The sequence below is a fragment of the Elgaria multicarinata genome, chromosome 2 (genome assembly GCF_023053635.1).
Source record: "Elgaria multicarinata webbii isolate HBS135686 ecotype San Diego chromosome 2, rElgMul1.1.pri, whole genome shotgun sequence".
NCBI lineage: Eukaryota > Metazoa > Chordata > Lepidosauria > Squamata > Anguidae > Elgaria > Elgaria multicarinata.
The window spans coordinates 14,875,531-14,902,095 of NC_086172.1; the positions used below are offsets into that span (position 1 = coordinate 14,875,531).

General features: G+C 42.8%; 1 protein-coding gene across 1 annotated transcript; it reads left to right on the forward strand.

Moving 5' to 3' along the window:
• The first annotated feature begins 5,353 nt into the window (after positions 1-5,353).
• Positions 5,354-26,565, forward strand: COPS8 (COP9 signalosome subunit 8). The gene is made up of 8 exons (XM_063116062.1): positions 5,354-5,495; positions 6,965-7,035; positions 8,729-8,777; positions 11,808-11,940; positions 17,217-17,324; positions 21,223-21,285; positions 24,147-24,188; positions 25,160-26,565. Exons 1-8 carry the CDS (start codon positions 5,412-5,414, stop codon positions 25,237-25,239), a joined length of 630 nt encoding a protein of 209 aa, XP_062972132.1. The 5' UTR covers positions 5,354-5,411; the 3' UTR covers positions 25,240-26,565.

The following is a 26,565-nucleotide window of genomic DNA, read 5'->3' on the forward strand; positions in this document are numbered from 1 at the left end:
TCAAACATCTGGAGGACAGCAGGTTAGGTGACTGTGGGGTTGTGGAAAACTGAACATGAACAACTTCAGGCCACCTACTTCTCTTTTTTTAGAAGATCTCCTCATGTTGAGAGTTGCAACCCAACACATCTGACAGGCACCAGCTGGGGAACACTGTTCTAGAGCAAGGGCAGGCAGAATGTAGATCTCCAGATGTTTTGGAGTTCAATTCATAAAAGACCCTATCAACATGGTGTCGTGTTTTTCAGAAAACTCTTGCTTTTGATGGGAGATAAATGATGAGGTTTGCTTTAGAAAGTTTTTATTAAGCAGCAAACATCTGTTCTACTTGAAGAGAGTCTGATTTCTTGGAAACTACTCTTTAGGCAAAACTATGCAAACTAAGCAAGACAAGGAGCTGACCAAGGAGAACAGGAAGCCCCTTCCCAAACGCCCGTAACTTCAGAGAACTTGGTGCGGAGGAAGGTTCTGGCACAATCTTAGTCATACCAACTTCCTCATGCTTTCCTTCCGTTCTATGCATTTTCGCTTCTGGCGGACTCTAACATCAGCTAGCTTTTCAGGCTGCTCTCCTCTGGAAGAAAGCCTACTTCCCACTGAGTGTGTAGGATTTGGCCTTGAGGAGATAAGCTCTGGAGAGGGCTGACTCCCAGCTGGTGAATTGCCCATGAGAGCTTCCTCCCCCAGTGGTACAGGCTGGCCGGTGTCTGGAGTCTCCTTTAGGTCCAAATCTGAAACACCTTCTCCCAAAACAGGGGAATAGAGTTAGACATGACACATGGACAGTGATCAGGAATGCTGTGAGTTGATGTCCAAAACATCAGGATAGATCTATTTTCTGTGCACATCTGTTCTAAAGTATGATTTTTCCAGCATTAAGATATGTGATACATGAAGGAACTCCAAAAGACTTGCATCAGTTTAAATAGACAAACAGAATGAAGCAACAATGAATGAATCTTGAATACCTAACCCAGATAGTTCTTCAGATGTCAAAATTAGTTTTCAACTTATGGCATAGGTTGTCTGTTTATTGAATATCATATATATGGTGTTGGGGGAGACTTAACGTAGAGGATTTTTCTTATGTGTTCAGCAGTGTGAGATCAAAGGCAGAGCTAGCACCTAATACTTCCATGCGTAAAGATTTAACTCCCAATTTCCCTGCTTATTGGTGCTTGGTTGAAAACTGTAGAGCCTTAACATTGTTTTGTAAACCAGGGTTTTTTTGTTTAATGATAAAGAATATGTGTGTAAATGAGACAGAGACAGTGAGCATTTAGGCTGATAGTTTTTGCTTTGTGTAGGAGAGGGGTGTGGATGGAATCAGCTTGGCTGATTAATCAGAAGGGGTAGAGGAACAGAAATTGCAGCTTTGCATTTCTCTTTTCTATACAGTTCAGGGCCAACTGTATTCTGGAGAATGGAAGTTTCAGAGTCCTTTCCCAGAATATACACTTCCAGACATCCAACGTAAATGGATTGATCCTGGTACTTTTACCTTTTTTATTGTAACACACTGAACAAAGGATTCAGAGACAAAAAGGAATTAATTGCTTTTACCATAGACATACAGTGCCATCTAATACTCAGAAATAAGTCCCACTGAATTTAATGGGACTCATTACCAGGTGTATGTACATAGGATTGTTGCCTGAATTGCTACAGTAGATTAAGGGCTGCTCCACACTGGGCTTTTATCCTGTAATCGAGATTAGTTACTCATGGATAATTGCACTGTCACTCTCCAGGATCTCTTATGCAGCTTTATTTGTAACAGTGATAATGAGCTATTTAAAAAACCGTGGTTTGAATCAATTTGAATCTCAACATGTAATGACAGAGCTGCACTATAACTACAGCACCATCTAGTAGCTGTATTATGAAACATAGAATTTGCAGATAAAAGAATTCCCTGGAAAAAAAAGAGGGTCGGTGTGTTAAAGGGCTGGATTTAATCCCATAAGGAATCTGGAAGCAGAAGCTCTGGTAAAGTTGCAGGATAAAAAGCCTGCTGTGGAGAAGGCCAGAGGATACGTCAATGAGTTTTTCATTGTGTCAATTTTATGATGGAGGAGTCCTGACAAAGACATCTCTCACTTGTAAACCTCCACGTTTTTCCATTGCCTCTTCTACCTTTTTTCTTACCATGGAAAATCCATTATATACGAAAAGATGCAATAGCTGCACAGTACCTTCTGCTCATTACTACTAGGACCCTTCCATCTGCAAATACAGAGAATTGTGCTATCCTTGGGAATCACTGGAGAAATCCAAGATTTTAAAGGAGCTGACATTGGGCTCCAGTGTAGCCACCTCCAAATCATAGAATCATAGAATAGCAGAGTTGGAAGGGGTCTGTAAGGCCATCAAGTCCAACCCCCTGCTCAATGCAGGAATCCACCCTAAAGCATCCCTGACAGGTGGCTGTCCAGCTGCCTCTTGAAGGCCTCTAGTGTGGGAGAGCCCACAACCTCCCTAAGTAACTGATTCCATTGTCGTACTGCTCTAACAGTCAGGAAGTTTTTCCTGATGTCCAGCTGGAATCTGGCTTCCTTTAACTTGAGCCCATTATTCTGTGTCCTGCACTCTGGGAAGATCAAGAAGAGATCCTGGCCCTCCTCTGTGTGACAACCTTTTAAGTATTTGAAGAGTGCTATCATGTCTCCCCTCAATCTTCTCTTCTCCAGGCTAAACATGCCAAGTTCTTTCAGTCTCTCTTCATAGGGCTTTGTTTCCAAACCCCTGATCATCCTGGTTGCCCTGCTCTGAACACGCTGCAGCTTGTCTGCGTCCTTCTTGAATTGTGGAGTCCAGAACTGGACACAATACTCTAGATGAGGCCTGACTAGGGCTGAATAGAGAGGAACTAGTACCTCACATGATTTGGAAGCTATACTTCTATTAATGCAGCCCAAAACAGCATTTGCCTTTCTTGCAGCCATATTGCACTGTTGGCTCACATTCAGCTTGTGATCTACAACAATTCCAAGATCGTTCTCGTTTGTAGTATTGCTTAGCCAAGTATCCCCCATCTTGGTGATTTGAATCCCCCATTCAAATCACCATTTTTAAATAGTTCATTACCCGTTACAAATAAAGCTGCAAAAATGGTCACAAAGCACGGGGAAGCTCTGGAGGGTGACAACATCAGGTAAATGACTTGCAAACTTTTGTTAGCAACCTATCTCAATCGCGGAATAAAAGCCTTGTGTAGAGTAGTCCTCAGAATTTGCTGCTGGATTCCAGAAATTGCTTTTTTGTGTGGCTCTGAAGATATCCTCCTCTTCCTCCTATCCCCTGCACACATAGTTTTGTGGGCACATTCTCTATTTCCCCTTTTTCAATGGATCATGATGATGGCGGTGGTGGTGATTTTGTGTAGCTGTGTGGATTCCTCCCCACTGTTTTACTCTCATGATCTTAAAGTCACCTGGTCTGTACAAAGGAATTCTTCCTGAAGCAGTAGAATGTGGGTACAAAAGAGTGCTTTTGTATGCCTGTGTGATTTACTCCGCACACATTTTGTACTTGTTAGAGAGACCCTTTGGAAAGAAGGACGGGGCTCCTGTATCTTTAACAGTTGGACTGAAAAGGGAATTCCAGCAGGTGTCATTTGTATGCATGCAGCACCTGCTGTCTTTAACAGTTAAAGCTGCAGGAGCCCTGCCCTCTTGACCAGATACAAAAATGGCAGGACTCCTGCAGGTTTAACTGCTGTGATGAAGAGGGACTCTCATCAGGTGCTGCATGCATACAAAGGACACCTACTAAAATTCTTTTTTTATATACAACTTTTAAAGACTCAGGAGCCCTCCTCCTTTTCATATGGTCACCCTAGTACTCGTTATCTTAAAACTAATGTGCTTCAGTTTCTCCCTTTTGTGATATTGACTGCTGGAAATTCAAAAGACAGCTCCATGTTTAGTGACCTCCTTGGCTCCATCTCTGGTGATCATGTGCCCTCTGCCCCATCAGTACCGTGGACACCAGCTGCCTCTGTGAGCAATTTAAATAAATTGCCCTTTAGTGAGAAGTGGAAGTTGTTCTGTATGGGGAATGTTTGGCTAGAAATCCAATTAAGCCTTAATCCCACTGCTGACTTGCATTACTAACATTAGTTTACATTAAGCCATACTGGTTTAAGGAAACACTATATATTGTAACATTGAGCAATATTGTTACATTTTGCCAATAAAGATAGAGTGGATTCTCTTTATTAGAGAACTCTAATTATTTATTGGTTTGATAATATTGAGTTCATGATACAGGTTGGTTGTGACCCTCAACTAACCTAACAAGCAACTGCATGGCTAGGGTGATGATATGAAAAGGAGGACAGGAGGGCTCTGTTGGATCCTGGATTGGATCTGGTTTTTCTTTTTCCACTATTTTTACAATTACCTGCAGACCTGAAGAAAATGAGGAGTCAGTAGAATGTGCAAGGTCTCAGCTGGACAGTTATTGAATTATTGTATGGAAGCATTTTCTGCAATTAATCAATTAGTGATTGCATCATTGTACAGGACTGCCTATATAAGTAGCTGTGTTTTTCATGCTTTCTATTCTTCATCTTACCCCATCTTGATGTATGCAGCTGGTTATTGATCATCTGTATTTGTATATGTGCTGCCATAATTAAATCATTTCAACTGTCAGTAAAGGATTTGCTTTTAACTTACAAAGAATCCTTTGCCTCATTGAGTCTTTGCTGCGTCCTAAACTGAGAGCTGCTGCTACTTCTGCTCAACTCTGGTTCAGAGTGTGATTTTCCAACAGGCTCCTGAGTCTTTAACAGTTGCATTGAGGAGGGAATTTCAGCAGGCGTCCTTGGTGTGCAGGCAGCACCTGGCGGAATTCCGTCTTCATCACAACCGTGAAACCTGCAGGAGTCCTGCCCTTTTTGTATCTGGTCAGGAGGGCAGGGCCCCTGCAGCTTTCACGGTTGTGATGAAGACGGAATTCCGCCAGGTGCTGCCTGCACACCAATGCAACTGTTCAAGGTACAGGAGCTGCCCCCTCCGCCCTCTCCTTTTCTCTCCAGATCGCAGGCATTGCAAAATCCCGGTATTGTTCTCCAGGGATCTCTAAGCCCAGGCTAGATCTTCCGTCGCAGGGTGGCGGATCGGGGACGAGGGGGAAGGGGAGCTGCTGCTAGCGGAGCTGCAGGCGGCGGGGGCCGCTCCGGGCCCCACCAGAGCTCTCTCTGAGCGCCTCCCGGGGCGGACGAGCTCTTTGCCCCCCCCCCCCGCAGCCTGGCCGAGGCGCTGGGGTGACGTCAGCCCCCTGCGCCGGAAGGGGGAAGAGCGCCTCCGCCCTCCTCCAGGAAGCGCCCGGCCGCCCCCTCGCCCCGGCAGCGCCTGCCCGCCCGCCCGCCCGGAGGTGCGCTGAAGCGGCCGCGGGGCGCGAAGATGCCAGTGGCGGTGATGGCGGCGGCGAGCGGCGCCTTCAGCTACCGGAAGCTGCTGGAGCAGTGCGAGACCCAGGAGCTGGAGGTAGGAGGGGGGCGGAGAGAGAGGAGCCCCCGAGAGACACCCCCCCCCCCCGCCGGCCTTCCTCCTGCACGCGCACAGGCGCGCTCCCACGCCGCTCTTCCTCCTCCTCCTCCCCCCCCCTCCGGGGCCTGCCTTCCGTCCCCGCCTTGCCAGCCCGTGGTGTGAAGAACCAAGACCCGAGAGGATCGCGGCTCTCTGGGCGCGCTGCCTGCCTCCCATCTAGGAGACGGGGGTGGGGGTAGGTGGGGGGCCTCGTAATCCGCCAGGGCGCCTGGTTGAGAGTCCAGCCTGCTTGGGCTGCTAATTCCGAGGCGCCTGGGCTGCACAGCACGTCAGAATGCGGGTAGGAGCTAGCCCGGAGGAGGACTCCTTCTCCACGCAGGAAACGCTTCCCTTGTGGAACTACAGCGATGCTTCAGGGTGGATTCCTGCATTGAGCAGGGGGTTGGACTCGATGGCCTCTTAGGCCCCTTCCAGCTCTGCTCTGCTCTGCTTCTACGATACTAGTGCGCCTGGGAGAGCGGGGCCCTGGCCCAGCTTCCTCCCTGACGTCTCTGGCCTGACGCCAAGGGACCTGGGTGAGACCGCTGGATCCAGGCCACGGAGGCCAAGGGGCGGCTGTGGGCAGCTCATTCTCCTTCAGCCTAAGCAACGTGAGCTCTTTGTGAGTAGAGAACAAAGATGATAAAGTGCTTTGTACATTAAATGAGTGGAATGAATGGTTAAAAGGAAGATAGAGAGTTTTAACTATTGGGTAGCGTAGACATGAATAAACAACAATCATATGTATCTTCGAAAGCCTCCCATAGCCTTCAGTTCTAAATCAGCCTTCCCCAAACCTAGACGTTCTTGGACTACAGCTCCCATAATGCCTGACCACTATCCATGCTGGTGCCAGTTTAAAACGTTTGGAGGTACCCAGGTTATGGACGGCTGATCTGGATTAACCCATCAAAACAAAATGGTGCAGTACTAGGAAAAGTTTCTGGGCGTTGTTTCCATGCACCATGCCATTCTGCCTGTGGAATTATTACTCTGTTATCTCTTGTATAGGGTTTAATCTGTTTAAAGTTATGCCGTTTATAACGTCACAAATAACTGGTTGCGCTGTTCCAATATTTTCTTCTTGAAGTCTTCAGCAGTTTAAAGTTGAGAGGTCATCTTAATTGGTTTTGAAAGGATGTTCAGAGGAGACTGTCGAAATGGTTTTCAGAATTGCTCGCTTTTCAGAATTGTAGCTACCTTTGGGTCTGTTCTTCACCCCTAAACTTTCAGTGTCCCTTTGCTGAATACATCTCCTGGTTGACTGATGGCTGCCTTGAAACATATCAGCGTGTCACTCAAAACTTACTTGTGGGTTTTGATTACTCTGTCACTCTTTGAACTGAGGGTGGGGGAGCTAGAAAAAGCTTTTTGTGTTTACTGTGTATGGGATATAATCTTGAGTAAATCACTTTGATTTTTTTAAGGCTCCTGGAGGAATAGCAACACCACCTGTTTATGCCCAACTCCTAGCTTTATATCTTTTGCATAATGACATGTAAGTAAGGGTTCTTTTTACTATATAGTCTTATACTTGGATTTAAGAAGACATGTCTTCTACAAAGCTATTTAGGAAAGCAGTAACTCAAGTGTCACCCTAATATATGAAAATAAGGAATAGTATACTGCAGATCCACCTCTGAAGTAAAGAACTGCAGCACTGTCATATAAGCACATGGTAATGTTTTGAAGTTGGAAGAGTCTAGCCATATAAAAGACGTTCCTTATCAATATACTTTTTTAAAAAGAGGCTATGATACAGGCTGCAATGCACTTCATAGTTCCAATAATTTTCAGTGGGCAAGTTACACATTTTAATTCTTCACCATTGAAATCAGTGGGATTTTGAAGTATTTCATATTCATTGGATATTGCACATGCTTATTAATTGGTAAAATTATTTGAGGGAGTAGGGTATGATTCTATAAATCAAGTATATTCTCTTTTCTGATGCAACATTCTTTATTTATTTATTACATTTCTATACCGCCCAATAGCCGGAGCTCTCTGGGCAGTTCACAAAAATTAATTAGAAGTTTGCAGGTAAAGAATTACCTGGTCAGCTCAAATCAATGACTGGGTTCATAGAACGTGACAACCCACACTCAAGTTTGAATATAGGTGGAACATTATATCATGGGTTGTTGTGTTTGTGAACGCAGGTGTGCTAGCCAACCACAGTATGTTAATTGCAAAAAACCACAGTTCACAACACAATAACAAACCGTGGTTTCTCTTCATTGAGGTTCTGTTCACAAAACACAACAACTCACACTCAACCCATACTCAACTTTGGATGTTGGTTGTTGCTTTCTGTGAACCCAGTCTGCTTTTTTACTCTCATTGCAGTATTAGAGGGATAGTAGAAGCCACAACTGGCAAAAGACCTAGCAATCCTGTACCAGCACATTCCCCAGGCACTAAACCTCTCTTGCTGATTTCACACAGCTCTGTTTGTATCTAGATCCTGCATGTAATTTTGTCCGTCTTTGATTCCTCTTTCTTCAGCTTTGTGTTCCCTGTGCCCTTTTCTTCAGCCCTCATTCTCTACTTGCCCTTCCTTCAGTTTGCCCTATACAGTTCATTCTTTACATTGCAATCTACCTGCACCCTCCTTGCCACTGGGCACTCCTCTTCATTTCTCCAGTTCTCAGCTGTTTCCTGTGTGAGGTTTTAATCCCAGTTAAACTGACAATTTTCCCATCAGAGAAATTGGATTGCATGTCATTTAAATCCCTGAGCAATGGAACATCCTGTGCTACCACATCAGCTCAGCCAATTGGTATTGAAGGTTTTACTGCCAAGTATGAGACAATATAGATTATATGTGTGTTGTTGTGCATAGCAAGAATGAAGTGCACAAAATAAATATTCCAGACCTTGTACTAGGTTATAGAAACTAATTTTACATGCTAGAACCTTTTCTAGAATGTAGTACAAATATGTGAATACTTACAGAAAGTTAATTGATTATAAAAAAACCAATAGATTAAAAAACATTGTGGTATAAAACTTGTATGTTTCTATTCTTTGAAAAATTACTTGCACCTCATATAAAAGTGTTATGTTCTAAGGAGGGTGGATTTTGCTTGTTTTAGCCTGTCATTCTCTCTTTTGATGGGCTTCTAGTGATAAGGTGTAGTTGATGTTCTCTTTGAAAATATTCTAAATTATTTCACTATTCTTATTAGGAATAATGCACGGTACCTATGGAAAAGAATCCCTCCTGCTCTCAAGTCTGTAAGTACTTTTCAGTGCTGTAAAAAGGGGTGATGTCATAATTGAAATTTGTGTTTTCCAAAAGCAGTAGCTTAGAACTTCCTTATTTAAAAACTTTTGCTGGTGCTCCTCAGAGATTCTGTTACTAATAGGTTTACTATCTGCGGTTGCCTTTGTGTTTAATAAGTTGTTATTGTATTTTATGATTTTGCATTTCATAACATTTTGATCTGTTTTTAGAAATAGTTTATCAGCTCAGGTTCTCTAGGCAGAGTGTGCGGTTTATAAAAAATAATTGAATAGGAAGCTATTTTGTGTCTGTTTTGAATTCAGCTACAGTTCTAGGCTCATTGTAAATGAGGTGGGAAATATCTTTTTGATCTACTGACTATTAAAAAAATTGGTGGAACTGGTCTCTTCTCTCCCCACCCCACCCCATACTTTTTGGAGTGGGAAGTGTGGATGAGAGAGGCCAGCTAGGAGGCATTCTGCTGCAGACAGCACTTGATGGAACAAGAGTAGGGTCTGGGGAAGAGACTGGAGGAGGACTCTGCTAAGGATATGCAGCGGGCAGCAGCAGACAAAAGAAAGCACAGAAGGGAGAACTAAAGCAGGATGACGGAAGGTTGTTGTTGTTGTTGTTGTTGTTTTTAAAAAAGGTTAAAAGATGCTACTGCCTGCTCCTTGCTCAGTCAGTTGGGATACTGCAGGATGACACATCCCTGGAGAGGAAAACTGATTTAGTTTCCAGCAGTCTTAAGCACAAAAGACAAAAGAGAAAATACCCTGATATTTTCTGGTCGCAGACTATACCCCAATCATGGTCACAGAATTAAATTATTGCTTACCATAATTGCCATAGTTGTGGACTCTTGCACTTAGATCCCATCCAGTGGTCAATATTCTGTCCTTTTCACTAAAGTAACACCGTCATCTATCTAAATCAGTGTTTCTCAAGCTTCTTATATTTGGGATATGGATATTTTTCATAAGTTTTATACTTAGACGCATACTTCATTCTACACACACGTGCGCACAATATCTGACATATGCACAAAATCTTGATCAGCTTCCATAACAATGGGCAGATGAACTTTCTGCAACTGCAGGATAGCTCAAGCCTCTGTTTCCCAAATTTCCTTGCATCCTGCTCTTTCCTTTGCCCAGCCAGAAAGGACTAAGGGTGGGACCATGCTTTCCAGATCATGGTGGTGCTTCAGGAAATCTGCCATTGAGCAGGTGACAGAATTCTACTGCATCTTTATTCCATCCCCTGGGATGATGAGAAGAGGTCAGTGCTCTGCCATAGCCTTTCTCAACCAAGGAACGTAGACCAGCTCACGTGTCACAGCAGCAATTCCTGCATTATTTAGCTCAGGGATTGCTAGTAACGAGTGCCACATCTGAGCCATTTCTGCTTTCAATAAACAACCCGGGAGTGCTGTGTCCCTGGGTTGTTTCATGAAATTCTGGGTTGTTTAGGGGTTAAACAGCTCAGAGTTACCCAACAATTGTCCATGGTTTGTGGGGTTAACTTTGGGTTAACACAACGTTTCTGGGTTCAGACATCGTTAACAACCCAAGAACAGGGCATTCCTGGGTTGTTGATTAAAGTTGAGTTTGGCATATCACTTGTCCTTGGCAATTACTGGGTTAAATAACCCAGGAACTGCTGCCTTGATGTGTGAAGCCAGTCATAAAGTATTGGAAGTAACCAACATCAAGGCACACTTCAATCCCTGTGGCACACAATTTTGGGACTCACTACTTTAAATTGGTAATTTAAAACACATCTTAACATATATATATATATACATATATATATATACACACATACACACACACACATATATATATATATATATATATATATATATATATATATATAAAATACTTGCAAGAGTCTCCCACAGAATTATTTATTTAAAATATTTATATCCCGCCCTATATCACTAAGATCTCAGAGCGGCATACAGATAAAAACATACAGTATAAAACAATAAATATACACAGTTAAAAACAAATTAAACCATGATCCAAGTTAAAACAGTACATAATTTAAAAGCAATAGATGCAGTTAAAACAGTTAAAACAATGTGCCCTCTTAGTGAATTTAACCATTAAAGGCTTTGTTAAAAAGCCATGTTTTTACTTGGCGTCGAAATGAAATCAGTGTTGGCACCAGTCGGGCCTCCAAGGGGAGGGCATTCCACAGTCGGGGTGCCACCACAGAGAAGGCCCTCTCCCTTATCCCATTGATGGGATGCGGAGAAGGGCTCCTCCAACAGATCTAAGGTCTTGGGCAGGCATATATAAGGAGAGGCGCTCTCTCAAGTATTGAGGTCCCAAGCGGTTTAGGGCTTTAAACATCATTACCAGCAAATCAATTATGATTTGTTAACATTTTTGTGAACTGCCCAGAGAGCTTTGGATATTGGGTAGCATAGAAATAGTAAATAAGTTTGTAAATGTTAAAATCCAGGGTGGTTGTTTTTAATGACAGTCAGCGATATATGTTAGAATAGGTATTTCTAATAGCTTTCCTGCATTGATTTAATATTGTAGTGTGTATGACTGCTTCATAATATAAAGACTATTTTCATTTATGAGGTTCCCCACTTGTTAAACACACACTTACTTTATTTTAATGTCCCACCTTTCTACCACACATTGAAGCGTTCAGCGTGACTAACAATAATTATATAATTAAATAACAAAAACAAAACAAACAATAGCAAACTACAAAATAATTTCTAGAAGAGGCAAAGAAAAATCAGAGGAAGGACATGTCAACAACAACAAAAGTCTTCACAGAGAAATTGGAAGCAAACAGAAGAATTGTCTTGTCCAAGATACTAAGTACTAAAACAGAAAATGCCTTTCCTACTTGTGACAGTAGAGGGACATGAAGAAGGATCTCCACCACTGAGCAAGGCATGCTGATTTATACAGTAAAAAAAATGTGTTATACAGGACTTAAAACATACCTTTTAGTGAGAGGGGGGGGCATTAAAAATATGGTTTTATTTTGATGCATTTCTTTCTTTGCAGGCGAATCCTGAACTTGGTGCAATTTGGTCAGTAGGGCAGAGAATCTGGCAAAGAGATTTCCCTGGAATTTATACAACAATTGGTGCACACCAGTGGTCTGAGTCGATTCAGCCAATCATGGAAGCACTTAGAGGTACAAACATATTTCTAATAGCCTAGTCATTCTTATTTGGTGTGACAACTCTGTCCTTCGTGGGGATTGCTGAAAAGCAGGGCATTATAGTGTCATTGAAGCGAAGTTTCTCTGCCATTGCAGTGAGAAAATAGTTTGATCCGTGTGCTGGCACGTGATCTTGGACCTTGTATACCAGGTTTGCACAGAATGTGACCCACCCACCCCATTTTATAATCAAATACTGCCACATAGGACATGTGAGGATAACATATCCTGTTTTCCTATTCTGCTGGGATAAAAGCACACAGAGATGATTCTTCTCATGTACCCTGCTTTCCTGCAGAACTGTGAGTGCTGTATGAGGAGAGCCATGCCTGCACGCTGCCTTTCCCAGTAAGGTTTGATGCAGGGAGGTGGGGGAGGCTGAAATCCCTTCCCACAGCAGTGATCTTCATCTGCATTGTTGCGGCATAGGGTGGCAGGGCTTTAACATTGCCTCTATCCCAGTGATACTACTTCATATTGCTTTGATCTTGTGTTTAGATGCATTGGCACACACACGTGGCGCCCATGGATGTGTAGACACGTATTCAGCGCACAAACATGTGTACTTGTGTGTGTATATGCTTGCGTGTGTTTGTGTACATGCACACACACGTATGCAGCCATGCACCCCACATCCCGTGTGACCCTCGGTGCCATGCAAGTTGCCTACCCCTCTTGTAAACTGAAGCACAATGTTTAGAATGGGTGTTCTTGTCATTGTTTTGGGATTCAAAATCGAAGGGCGCGTTTAGACAACATGATAGTGAACGGTAGGGTAATAATAATCTCAGCGGTTGTTTATCTAGGGAGTACTCCCCACATGACATGATAATAAACCATGATGTGGATCAGTGTTGAGTTGACTATTAGTCCGCGCTGAGTTGACCCACTCATTGCCCACCCTCTCTCCCCGCCTTAGTCCTCCCATCAGCCATTGCTGCTGAAGGTCTATCCTGCTGGCTGGACTGGAGCAGCAGCTGCTGCTTTGACCGCTCTTTCCTTGTGACTCTGTGGCCAACACAACTCTGCACTGTGTTGGTTATTTTGGCCGAAGAACCAACCATTGGTTAAGAACCTCCTGCAATACAACACGATAATGCACAGTGGGTTAAATAAGTAGACATCGACTATTTAAACCACTATTGTCTGAACCTAGTCAAAGGCTGCGTTTGGGCAACACAGTAGTCAATAGTGGGTTAATAGTCAACCCCAAGGTTGACTATCAAGGAGGTACTCCCCACATATGATTATAATCAACCATGGTGTGGATTAAGGCTAGAGTTGAGCTGACTATTAGTCAACTGTGTGTTTGACTGACAAATCCCCCACCCTCTCTCCCCACCCTCAGTCCTGCTGGTATCCCATCAGCCTTTGCGAGTTCTGCTGGATGGACTAGAGTGGCAATCTCCGGTTTGATTGTTCTGTACTCACCAAAAATAACCATCTGTGTGCGACGAAATTGTCAGTGGTGCCTGACACACGACACAATAACCAACGCTTGTTCAAATAATCAATTCTGCTCAGCATTGGTTATTTGCATTGGTTATTTCGGTGAATAACCAACCGTGTTGTGAAAGTCGCAACAGACGACACAATAACAAAATGCTGACTATTTAACCTACCATTGGTTATCATGTTATCTGAACCCACTGACTGTTGTGGGCTTTCATTTTATGCTTAGCTGAAAAGCTATGGACTGCAAACCCTTGGATCAGTTTTTTGCCTTTTCATGTAGACTGTATGTTCAAAATATTTTTTGTGCCCATTGAGCCTTCTCCTGTACCAATGTCACATATGTATGACGGTGGCCATGTTTGCATGTAATGTGAAGCCAGGATTTCTTTTAACCATAGTTAGATGAACAAGCCATAATCAATCCTGCAAATGAGCAAAGAAACAGTGGCTAGGTTTGCCCAGTCTTGGTTTGTTTTCTCCCCTGTCTCCTCTGCCAATACCCTCCTCATATCCTGAATGCCTTTGCAGTACTCTTAGACTGGCATGCCTTACTAGATTACTTACTAGCCAGCTGTAGAAACAGGTAAGAAACTTTCCTTGGAGATCTTGTCTTTGGCTGCTCTCTGCATGTCCCCACACCAAACAAGCTTCTTCCCTATTATTATTATTATTATTATTATTATTTATTTATTTATTTATTTATTTATTTATTTATTTATATAGCACCATCAATGTACATGGTGCTGTACAGAGTAAAACAATAAATAGCAGGACCCTGCCGCATAGGCTTACATTCTAATAAAACCATAATAAAACAATAAGGAGGGGAAGAGAAAGCAAACAGGCACAGGGTAAAACAATAAATAGCAGGGCCCTGCTGCATAGGCTTACATTCTAATAAAGTCATAATCAAACAATAAGGAAGGGAAGAGAAAGCACCAAACAGACAGCATAAAAGTCAGAATAAAATCAAGTTTTGTTGCGGACACTATTTAACCACTAAGCAGCCTGGTTTCATAGGGTGACCACCACGAGCAAGAAAAGAGAGAGAAGTGCCCACTATTTTTGGGCACTATTGGAGCTGTTCTCTGTACTGTACTGTGGTGCATTGGCCTTCATCCTCGAAGTTTATGTGTCCCACCCCTGTAGGATTCAGTTTAAAGCCCTCCTGATCAAGTTCTTCATGCTGTGGCCGAACACATTCTTTCCATCCCTTGTGAGGTGCAACCCATCCCTTGCCAGCAGTCCATGTTCCAAGTGGCGAAGCCCGTGGTCCCAGAATCCAAAACTCTCACGTTGGCACCACCTTCATAGCCAGTCATTCACCCGGAGTATTTTTCTTTCCCTTTCTAATCCTCTTCCAAGAAGCTGGACAACCATCTGTCAAGTATGCTTTAAGGTAGATTCCTGCAATGAGAAGGGGGTTGGACTTGATGGTCTTATAGGTCCTTTCCAACTCTACTATTATATGATTCTATGAAAAAGTGACTGATTGGAAGATTATGGATAATTCTGTAGACCTGCACCCATCCTATTTAATTTACGCCTCTAGTAATCACTAATCCCAGTCTCCAGCCAAGTAGACTAGAGGGGTTTTTTTTTACAAGAATTCCCAAGACCATTCAGGAAACCCAGATGTGCCATTTCAGGTCACTAAGAGAACGTCTGATTTTGCAAATTAGCACCCAGATCCTTGCCTGTAAGCTATGTAAAATGCTTTGTTTACATCTATTTCGATCTGCAGAAAACCATTCTCTGGAACACAGCTGGACACAATTGAAGTTAGCACCCACAGTCCAAGTTGTGGTTTCAGCATGTACTCAGGACGGATGTTAATAAAATAAGCAGCTGCCCCATTAAATTACGCTTTCCTGGCAAAGCAGCTGCAAAGCTAGAGGTCAGGCTTGAGAGGGAGGGTCTGCTGGGAAAGCCATGAGTGAGGAGAGGAGCATGTTGCTAGACAGGATAAGGAAGGGAGGGCCAGGATTGGAAAGCACCAGCAAGAAGAGCTTAGCAGTAGGAGAAGATTAGTTGTCTAGACACTTTTGCCCCATGTCCCTGTACCTGGGCGAGCAACTAAGGCAGAGGTGCAGATCCAGAGTGGGTTGGGGGTGGGTGGCTGAATTTCCGCCCACTTGTGTCATCCCCATCCCCCCCATCCATTTTGCCTTTTCCCATACTGAGAGATGCATCGAATTCTGTGCCTTACTCAGCATGGAGAAAGGGACCTGGCTGATGCTGGGAAGTAGGGCTGTGCACAGGGCCCCCGAACCGCTTCGGATCCCGATCCGGACCTCGGGTTGGTCTGGACCTCCCCCGATCTGCCCCAGAACTCTGGATTGATATTTGGACGTCGTTTTGCCCCCCCCCCCCACACTTAACTTGCCTCTGCGGCAGACGGTGGAGGCAGGTAAGTGGGGAAGGGGGGACAAAATGGGGGCCGAATAAGCCCCCTCCCCACTTACTTGGCTTTGCCGCTGCACGGACTGTAATGGATGTCGGAGCCAGGTAAGCCCCCCTCCCCACTTACCTGGCTCCATTGCCGCGCGGACTGTGGCGGCGGAGCTAGGTAAGCCCCCCTCCCTCCTTACCCACATAACTGGCTCTGCCGCTGTCACCGCACAGACCGCGGCAGCAGAGCCAGGTAAGCCCCCCTCCCCCACTTACCTGGCTCTGTGGTCCGTTGCGGTCCAGGCAGCGGCTTCAACTGACGCCCAGGCCTAAGGCCAGAAACAGGCCGTAGCCTATTTCCGGCCTTAGGCCTGGGTGTCAGTTGAATCTGCCGCCCAGAACGCGACAGATGACGGAGCCAGGTAAGCCCCCCTCCCCCACTTACCTGGCTCTGCCGCCGTCGCCGCACGGACTGCGGTGGCGGCGGACGGGGAGCCAGGTAAGCTTCCTGACTGTTAGAGCAGTACGACAATGGAACCAGTTACCTAGGGAGGTTGTGGGCTCTCCCACACTAGAGGCCTTCAAGAGGCAGCTGGACAAGCATCTGTCAGGGATGCTTTAGGGTGGATTCCTGCACTGAGCAGGGGGTTGGACTCAATGGCCTTGTAGGTCCCTTCCGGCTCTGCTATTCTATGATTCAATGAAGCTCCCCTCCCCACTTACCTGGCTCCAAAGCTTCGGGCCGATCCGGACCTCATGCGATCTGCACCCGGGCTTCAGAAGTCCGGATCGGCCTGCTCTGCTTCGGATCCAGGGATTCGTAACGGAGCAGAGCACACCCCTACTGGGACGTCCCTGCCTTCCCACTTCCAATAGCTCTCAAAGTCAATACCTTTTTATTTTTTTGCTACTGGTTGACAGTTTTTGCTGCTTATGCTGAGGTGAGCTTCACATGGATAGATTTATGAGAGAATCTAATTTCAGGATAACAGTCCCATGTTACAATATAAAAAAGGGCTAAAATAAAAATTACATTTTTGCATATATGTCTGTAGGGTCACAGCCTGTGGGTAAAAAACTGACTTTAGATCTAGAAAATTGAGCTTCAAATCCTACTTTTGCTACAACGACTGGCTATTAAGTCATTATGTAAACTTTGGTTAAGAGACTTGGTGAAGTCGAGTACTGACCAACATATTTTAGAAAGTTGGTTTTCAATGCCAGTTTGTGTGTTCTCGTTCTCTCTCTCTCTCTCTCTCTCTCTCTCTCTCTCAGACACAAACAGTGAAGTGCTGTTGCCATATACTTAAAGCTTTAGAAAATCTCATTTTTTTCATTGTATAGAAAATACTTTTATATTTTATACTTGATTCACCACATTTTCCACATGTATCTCTTAATAGATGCAACCAGGCGGCGAGCTTTTGGACTGGTGTCTCAAGCATATACCTCAATAAGTGCAGATGACTTTGCAGCCTTTGTTGGGCTTCCACTAGAGGAAGCAGTGAAAGGTACTGGGGGGAAATCCCTCTTATTGAGCTGGATATTAAAGGAGTGTTGTACACACTAGATTAATATCGCATTGCTCCATTGTAGATACCCTCCCTGTTAGGCCAAATGCAGTTATGCTCAAATGCCCTGTCTTCCCCTTGATCTGTGTGATGATTCTCTCTGATGTCCTCCCCCTAGTGCAGGAGGTAGGCAACCTGGTTCCCTCCAGATATTTTGGACCACAACTCCCCTGATACCTGGCTTTTGGCCATGCTGGCTGGGGCTTATGGGAGTTGTAATCCAAAACGTATGGAGGGCACCAGGTTGCCTACTCCTGGCTTAGTTAATGTCCTATTTTAGACCACTTTCTCTGATTGTAGCTTAGCTTGAAAAAGAATTATTCAATACAGGCATTCCCAATCACCTGGGGGCTAGCAGGCAGATTTCACATTTTGTGAGTGTTGTGTGCACTCTCACGAAATGGCTGACATGGTGGGTGTAGCCAATCACAAAACACGTATTTTCCAAAAGAGAAAATAAGAGAAAAGTAACTAAGAAAAGCAATTAAGAGAAAAGTAACTTGCCCAAGGATTGGAATACAAGGTAGAGATGGAGACTGAGCGCCAAAATACAAAAACCACACTTCTGGACCCACAATTTTCTGCTCCAACACCCATTTCATAGCAGGCAAGCTACTGTTGCTCCAAGAAACACAAAAGCAAAATGCACACACACACCAAAAAAACCCAGGCGGAATGCCCCCATGCTCCCCCAAATTCCTAAAAAAAACCCCAAGATATTCCCTCCCAGATTAACCTTTCTTTTTCTGGTCATGCTGGGCTTCACCCAGCATTTTTGTTTTTTAAGAATGCCTTGAACTCATGTAGGGTCCAGAGGCATTTCTGGAAACAGATCGTGCTGGAGGCTGGTATGTCACTGTGCAATACATATATATATATATATATATATATATATATATATATTTCATTTTTAAAAAATTAGGGGCAGGGAGCCATGTATGTGCCCATGAACACTTTCTTTGGTACCTATGTTTAACTTGTGTTGTCTTAAACGAGCAAGAACAGTCCAGACTAAAAGTTTTATTTTGCTTTTAAAATCTTTACATCATCTATAATCACTGCATTGCTTTCAAGGTACTTGCAGATTGACTTCTTTATAATCTGCTCCAAAAAATTTCCCCAGGGATTGATGTCAGACTATCTGATCTATAGCTCCCAGGTTCCTCCTTTTTGAAGATAGGGACAACATTAGCTCTCCTCCAGTCATCTGGCATTTCATCTGCCTTCCATTATTTTGCAAAGATAACAGACAGCGGTTCTGAGAGTTCTTCTGCTAGCTCCTTCATTACTCTAGGATGCAGTTCATCGGGCCCTGGAGATTTGAACTCATTCAAAGAAAGTAGGTGTTCCTTGACCGTTTGTTTGTCAATCTCAAGCTTCAATCCTTTCCCTTCATCTTGTCCTTCACTTTTACTGGTGTTTGTGTGTGTGTGTGTGTGTGTGTGTGTGTGTGTGTGTGTGTCATAGACCCGCTTTTGGGAGAAGACTGAACCAAAGTAAGAATTGAGCACTTTGGTCTTTTCTTTATCAGCTGTTCTCAATTTGTCATCCTCATTGAGTAATTGAACCTCCACTTCTTTCCTCTTTCTTTTATTATTCACGTGTCTGAAGAAAGTTTTTTTGTTGCTTTTAGCATCCCTCGCTAACCTCAGCTTTTGCTCAGCTTTAGCCTTCCTGACGCCATTTCGGCACTTCTGTGCTACTGGTCTGTACTCTTCTTTTGTAGCCTGGTCTTCCATCCACTTCCTATATGTATCCTTTTTTGTTTTCAGGTCATCTAAGCTTTTTGTGGAGCCACATTGGTTTCCTCTGTTGTCTTCTATCTTTTCTCCTTGTTGGAATTGTTTGTAATTGTGCCTTTACAATTTCCTTTTTTAAAAATGCCTACCTATCTTGGACTCCTTTTCTCATTAGTACTACTTGCCATAGGAAATTACTTTTAATTGTTATTTCATTAAAATCGGCTTTCCTAAAATCCAGAGTACGTGTATGGCTACACTCAGATTTTGCTTCCTTTAAAATCAAGAACTCAAGTATGATGTGGTCACTTTCCCCCAGAGTTCCCATAACTGCCACTTTATCTACTAAGTCATCCCTGTTGGTCCATATCAAGTCTAGTTCCTTCCTCCACTTTCTGTAGGAAAAACATGTCAAGGTTTTCTTGGAGGGTCCACTTTTTTATTTATTTATTTTTATTTATTTATTACATTTTTATACCGCCCAATAGCCGAAGCTCTCTGGGCGGTTCACAAAAATTAAAACCATCATAAAACAACCAACAGGTTAAAAACACAAATACAAAATACAGTATAAAAAGCACTTTTGGCAGAATTTGCCTGCCAACAGGGTAACTGAAGTCCCCCATTACTGCTATATCCCACTTCCTTGAAACACTGGCAATTTGCTTTTCAAATGTTTCATACTGGATTGGATGGTTGGTAGTAGACTCATGTTCCTTTTATTCCTTGACCTATTTATTTTAATCCAGATGCTCTTAATGGGGTTACCAGGCTCATCCTCCTGTATTTCTGTGCAGGGATAATTATTTTTAACGTATAGTTTGACTCCACTTCCCTTTCTATTTTTCTGTTCTTTTTGAACAAATTATACCCTTCAATTGCTGTATTACAGTCATGGAAGTCATCTCACCAAGTTTCAGTTATACCAATCTAGTGGTAATTGCCTTCATGTATTAAGAGTTCAAGTTCAATCTTTTTGTTTCCCATAAGCTGGGCATTAGTATATAGACATTGAAGACTGTGTGCTTTATAGTCTGGCTTCTTTCCTATACTATTGTGAAGACTATTTTGGGACACTATTAGAACTGTTCTCTGTTATAGTGCATAAGCCTTCATCCATTGTTGCCTCTAAGTCTCCCTCCCATGTAGGATTCAGTTTAAAGCCCTCCTGAGTTCTTCAGGCTTTGGTCAGACACCTTCTTCCCAGCCCTTGCGAGGTGTAACCCGTTCCTTGCCAGCAGTTCATCTTCCAAGAAGTGTAGCCCGTGGTCCCAGAACCCGAATCTCTCTCGTCAGCGCCACCTTCGTAGCCAGTCGTTCACCCGGAGAATATTTCCTTCCCTTTCTAATCCTCTTCCAAGAACTGGGAGGATGGATGAGAAAACTATCTTGCCCCCAAAGTTCTTGAGTTTCCCTCCCAAAGCTTCAAAGACTGACGTGATTTCTTCATAGCTCCACTTGGTGATAGCATTTGTTCCCACATGTATGAGAAGAAAAGGGTATGTGTCAGTGGGCTTTATGAGCTTTGGCAACCCTTCAGTCACGTCTCTAATGGACCGTCTTCAGGTAGACAGCATATCTGGCGAGTTCATGGGTCCTCACGACATACTTGGGTTTCAGTCCTACACAGCAGTTGGGAGTCTCCCAGAGTGACTACTCTGTTTATTTTTTATTTTATTTTTTGCATACCTTACACTTTGGAAGTGTGTATCAATTCATAGGATGCTTAGAGTTTAGAATTTATTTATTGGAATTATTTCACAGGAGTGTCAACAGTTACCTTTATTTAGATGATGGAAAGTCTTTTAGTCTGGACTTGCTCAATTAATGCATCAAAAATTAAAATGCAACCCTAAAGTAATAATGAAAATGTCAAGCACATACTGTTTCAGGGTGTTGGACTGCTGAGCTCTCATTTGTTACTCCTATTTTGCTTAAATGGATTAAGGAACTTAGTGGCTCCCTTTATAGCAAAAGGAAACCCTATTGTAAAGTAAGAATGCTTCTCTGCGTTGGGAGCAAGATTTCCTTCCTTCCGTATGTAAGGATGTCTGTGGCCTTGATTGTTATAATGAGGTGTATTCCGTTGTATATTGCAGGAGTTCTTGATCAGGGATGGCAAGCGGATTCCTCAACTCGCATGGTTCTGCCTAAAAAGCCGGGTAGGTGGAGCTGTTGTTCCATGAGGATTTTTCTTTTCTTTTTTGGTGGGAGGGCCTTCGGTATACATTGCATTACTTGTCCTTAGTGTAATGGTTTTGAAATGTAACTTACATTTATATGCCAAGACCTTACTCAGTCTTTTAAAACAGCAGGGGGTGCTCATAGTATGTAGTTTCGGAAATTTGGATTGCTGTTCTTCTCCTATGCGCCCAGGCAGCTTTAATTAAATGGACATTTTAGAATGTGAGGCTTTTAAGTGGAAGCAAACAGGATGTGCCTTAATGCCTCTCTTCTAATCTTGGACACTCACTTGAACATGCTTTTCGGTGACCTTAGCTGACATGTCTGAACCAAATAAAGTACAGTCAGTCTTAATGTCGTTGCCATTTTGAAATACCACCTAGCTTGGAAATGGTTCTATGAATGATTATTTTTTTTGGGGTAGTTCAAACTAGTGTTCTGTACTAATGGAGTGAAGAACAAGAACACTGGGCTTCTTACGTGGTTTGAGAACTTGCTGAAAATTGTGTGCACTCCAAACCAACTAAAACGCCCCTAGGTTATGTTTGCTGTGCCTTTTTAGCTAACGTCATTATATTTTGTTGTAGTTGTTACTCAGAAGAATAGTGTGTAAGTGTTTAAAATTGGTGAGTTATCCTTTGGTATATGGGAGTGACATTACAGAACTGCACTCTTTTATTTTATCTCCTTTAGCAGCAGCTATCCCATGCAGAACAAAGGAATCTACAGCCGCTTTATATGACTTAGATGCAGTGCTTCTATAACTGACATCTATTCACGTTTCACTTTTCCGCCAAGATTGGCTCCTATAGTAGTTTTAGAAGTATTAAAATTGTCATACAAAATCCAAGACCTCCTTTTACATTTTATGAATCTTTACCTAACCGCAGTAATAAATGAACGTAAACAGCAATAATCCAGTACACAAAATATATAGGCTTGAATCCAGAGTAGCCCTTCCACTGACTAGGGCCTGACTCGCATATAATAGCAACCCCAGAGAATGGGTTGAATTGAGCGTTATATGCGAACCCTGCAGTATGGTTTAACAATGGGTTGCTAACCACAAACAGCCCAGGTAGAGAACTCATGGTTTCTTGTTGGTTTGTGAATGTTGGGTTAACCATACTGCAGGGTTCACATGTAAGAATGACCCATGATTCAACGACATCCCATACTCAGCCCTTATCCTGTGTTGCCATTACCTGCAAACCAGGCCACAGCTCTTCCATCTGTTTGTGGAAGAACTAGCAATACAGCTAGCAGATTTGGGGGCATGCAGGGGGACGCGGGAATCTGTGGAAACCTCCTGCCTTGAGATCTCTGAATCCAACCCAAACAGGAAAATTGAGAGAGCAGCAAATAATGAAACTGTTTTGTAGTCAGAGTATAATTAATGGCTTTGCTCGCTCAAGCCAAGATGGAATTGGCTCCTCTGTTCTGCTCAAAGGCAGCAAAGGGAGGAACTGGCAGAGGGTGGGAGAGACATTCGTGTTCCAACTGCTGACCTGGTCTTCCCAGTGTTCCAAGTTCTGTTGCTCTCCAGGGCCACAGCAGACATTGGGGAAATGTGTGTGCAAACACATACCAGCAATGCACTGCCAAGCAGTGCTACATCTCCAGCCATGCTGGATCTTTGAGTCCCTTGGGGTAACACTTTCCTCATCTGGTCTAAAATCTTCCTAAATCTGTTCTTCATTATGGCATAATCATCTTGGGGACATTGATGTTTAACATACATCAGCATGTATGGGTATAATGTCCAAATAGACATTCTTTTCTTGTTCTTGGGTTCAAAGCAATGCTAATTTGGTGCGCTCTCGTTAAAATATTGTCAAATTATAAAAGGGAGAAGGGTTAATGAATCTCTGATTTTTTAGGATCTGTAGCCTAAATGTCAAGAGACGTGGAATGAACAAGCTACTAACAACTGAGGATGCAGCAGATGTAGCCATATATTAGTATCTGCACCATTTAGGCACCACCTCTGAACAATATTAATTAATTTTACAAATGCCTGGTTGATCTGGAGCCTGGGATTTTTCCAAGTTTTCAGAGTGCCTCCATTTAATTTTTCTATCCTTTAATTTTTCTATCCAAAGAAGGCGTGATGCATGCTAGTGTTTTAGCAATATAGGCAAAGTTTGCCCAACCATTCTTTTTCAGCCCAAATTTGATATGACTTAATCCATGGTTTGCGGGGCCTTGAGCCATTCCTCCGAATGCCCTGGTTATAGATAGTTTATGAGTTAAGCCATCCAGAGTTAATCTAACAACAAAGTGTAAGTGACAACTGGATTGTTTAACCCATAAACCAGTGTCTATTCAAATGTCATGCTAACAATCTATGAACAGGGTTGTTTATGCAAATTTGAAGTGGCTCGTGCACAGTGTGCATTCCCACAAATTGTGAGTTGATTAACGTACAATTTGCTGCCGTGACGTGTGTGCCAGGTCACTGAACTCGCAATGCACAGCAGGCTGTGTGGGTGTAAACAACTTGGGTATGGAGAGCGCTAAAGATTTCATAGTAAAACTAGGTACTGACACCTAGGCGTTCATTGCTCGTGCTGTGTATATTATTATTATTATTATTATTATTATTATTATTTATTTATTTATTTATATAGCACCATCAATGTACATGGTGCTGTACAGAGTAAAACAGTAAATAGCAAGACCCTGCCGCATAGGCTTACAATCTAATAAAATCATAGTAAAACAATAAGGAGGGGAAGAGAATGCCAACAGGTACAGGGTAGGGTAAGCAGGCACAGGGTAGGGAAAAACTAACAGTAGAAAGTAACAGTAGAATAATCTTCTTTTGTATGTGTTTCAGGTCCCCAGGAGCCTTCATTTAACAGATTCCATCCATTATCAGGTACGTTGGAGCATTCGTCCACAGGGGAGTGGATCCCCCTAGGACTCACAGAACTCTTTTCCTCCTCTCTCCCCCCCCCCCCCCTTAGCTGGACCTCTGCCGTTGCCTTTAATTGAAAACTATCCCATATTCTTTATGCGGATCTAGCCTGTTCAAAATATTGCCATCAGTAATGAAAGTATTTTCTACATATAGTTCTTCTAGAAATACAGATATTAGTTAAAAAAAAATACACAAATCTTCTCAGGACTATCCATGGTGTACCCGTACGAAATACGCATGCATGGGATCGTAGTTCAGGGCAAGCGGTGGGTCCTTGACCAAAAAGTAACAATGAAAATTGTAAGGTGGAAGTTTCATTCCATATAAAGCAACTAGCACTGTGTGTTTTAGGTAACAAGCATGCATGAACTCGTGCAAGTTTACAAAGGCCATGGTAATGACACAAAATGCAGGTTTCCCACTCACACCCTCCCCTGGTTTTGTGAAGCTTCACTCCATATGGCTATGAACGCCATAAACGGTTTATGATGCCCTGACCGTGGATTCAGTAGATACAGTAGTGCCACCTAATTGAAGATGGCTGAGATGCCAAAAATGTAGCAGGTGAATCAATGCATTGTTTCCAAGGGTTTGGGTTTTTTATTTATTTATTTATTTAGAATATTTATATACCGCTCCCCATTGAAAAATTTCGGAGCGGTGTACAAGGTAAAATGAAAATAAAAACAGTTAAAACAAAATTTAAAAGAAGCAATAACAATAATCCAAGGCTGCATGTTAAAGAAAGGCTTCTTGGAATAAAGATGTTTTCAGGGGGCGCCGAAAGGAATATAAGGTTGGCACCTGCCTGATCTCCAGAGGCAGGGAATTTAGAGTTAGGACCCTAACTCTAAATTTAGAGTTTAATTTTTAATTTAGAGTTTTATTTAGAGTTCTTCTAATTCTCTCCATGTTTCCTGTCTTCTCAGAACCGGCTCCAGTCCCACCAATTCCTAATGAACAGCAGTTGGCCCGGTTAACTGACTATGTGGCTTTCCTTGAAAACTGATAACTCCACTCACTCATTCATGACATCCTGTGTACTTCTAGACCCTTTGATATCTTCTTGAATGTTACGCTGTATTTACTATTATGGAATATGCTGGTAAAACAGTTTTTGGTTTTCATCTTTATGTGTGTTTAGTTTGAACAGGGTTTTGTTTCAATTTAATCTCCATAGTTATCAACCAGTTGGCACAGCAGTATTATCAAATAGATTTGCAACTCTTTTTGCATTTTTGTGAGGGAAGCAGCACCTCTCCAGCTGTCATCTGCTCTAAATGCAGGGATGCAGAGAAGTGTTCAACATTGCCACGAATGGCTGGAAAACCAGGCACCGAAAGGACTATATGTAGACATGGGAATGAGATTCAGTCTGTTCCTAAGATCCGCCTTTGCAGTGTCTTTGCATACAAAGAGTCTTATTGCCGTGTAGTACATATTCTTGCCTTGTTCATTTATAATGTGGTTCTACAGTTGGCTTCTCTATTTTTAATTACCTAATGAAGGCTCTTTAAGGCAAACTCTGAGTACTGAATGCAATAATACTTGTTCTCTTTTAAAAACAAGCTAACAAGGTCACATTTCAAAGAACATTATATTTAAGCACCCATTACGTCTTTTGGGGAGACATAGATACTTTTTGCATTTCGTGGGTAAGGGAATATGGTTTTCAGGAAGCTTCATTGCTAAGAGTCGCTGCATCATAGTCTCATCAGTGTTTAGGTTTGTGATGTTTTGAGAAGCGTTGGATATCTGTGCTGAAATGTGAGGCCTACATTTATATATGTATTTAAGTCAACAGTTTCTGATTGCCTGTCCTTCTGGCATTTTAGAAGATGTTTTGCCATCACTGTAAAACAGCCTTGTCATTGATTACAAAAGAGTGAAAATAATGCTGCAAATACCAACTTTCGTGGACTTAGCTTGCAGCCTTCCTGGTGTTGCTGCCCTTCGTTGCCAATGTACAAAGGAAACCAGTTGCCATCCCCTTGGCTCTATGCCTCTTGCATTTAAAAGGCCAGCTTCCTCGCGTTATTTTTCTCCTTCCGTTCTCACCATTACAGCCATTGTTTAAAGGCTTTTGCCTCTCAAAATGGGTAGTGTTTGCCCTCTGTAGTGACACTTTCCTCCCAGTGCACTACTACTGTACGTGCTTATGATTTTTTGGATGTGTTTGAGTGCAAGAGGGTCCTAATATGTGCACAGTTATTTCAAGAGCCCCTTTGTGAGTGCAGCCATTGATCTCAATTTATTTATTTGAAAATCTTTTTAAGCATCAGCTCTCTAAGTAATAGAAGCTTACTTTTGGTAATAATAAAACATGTTTACACCA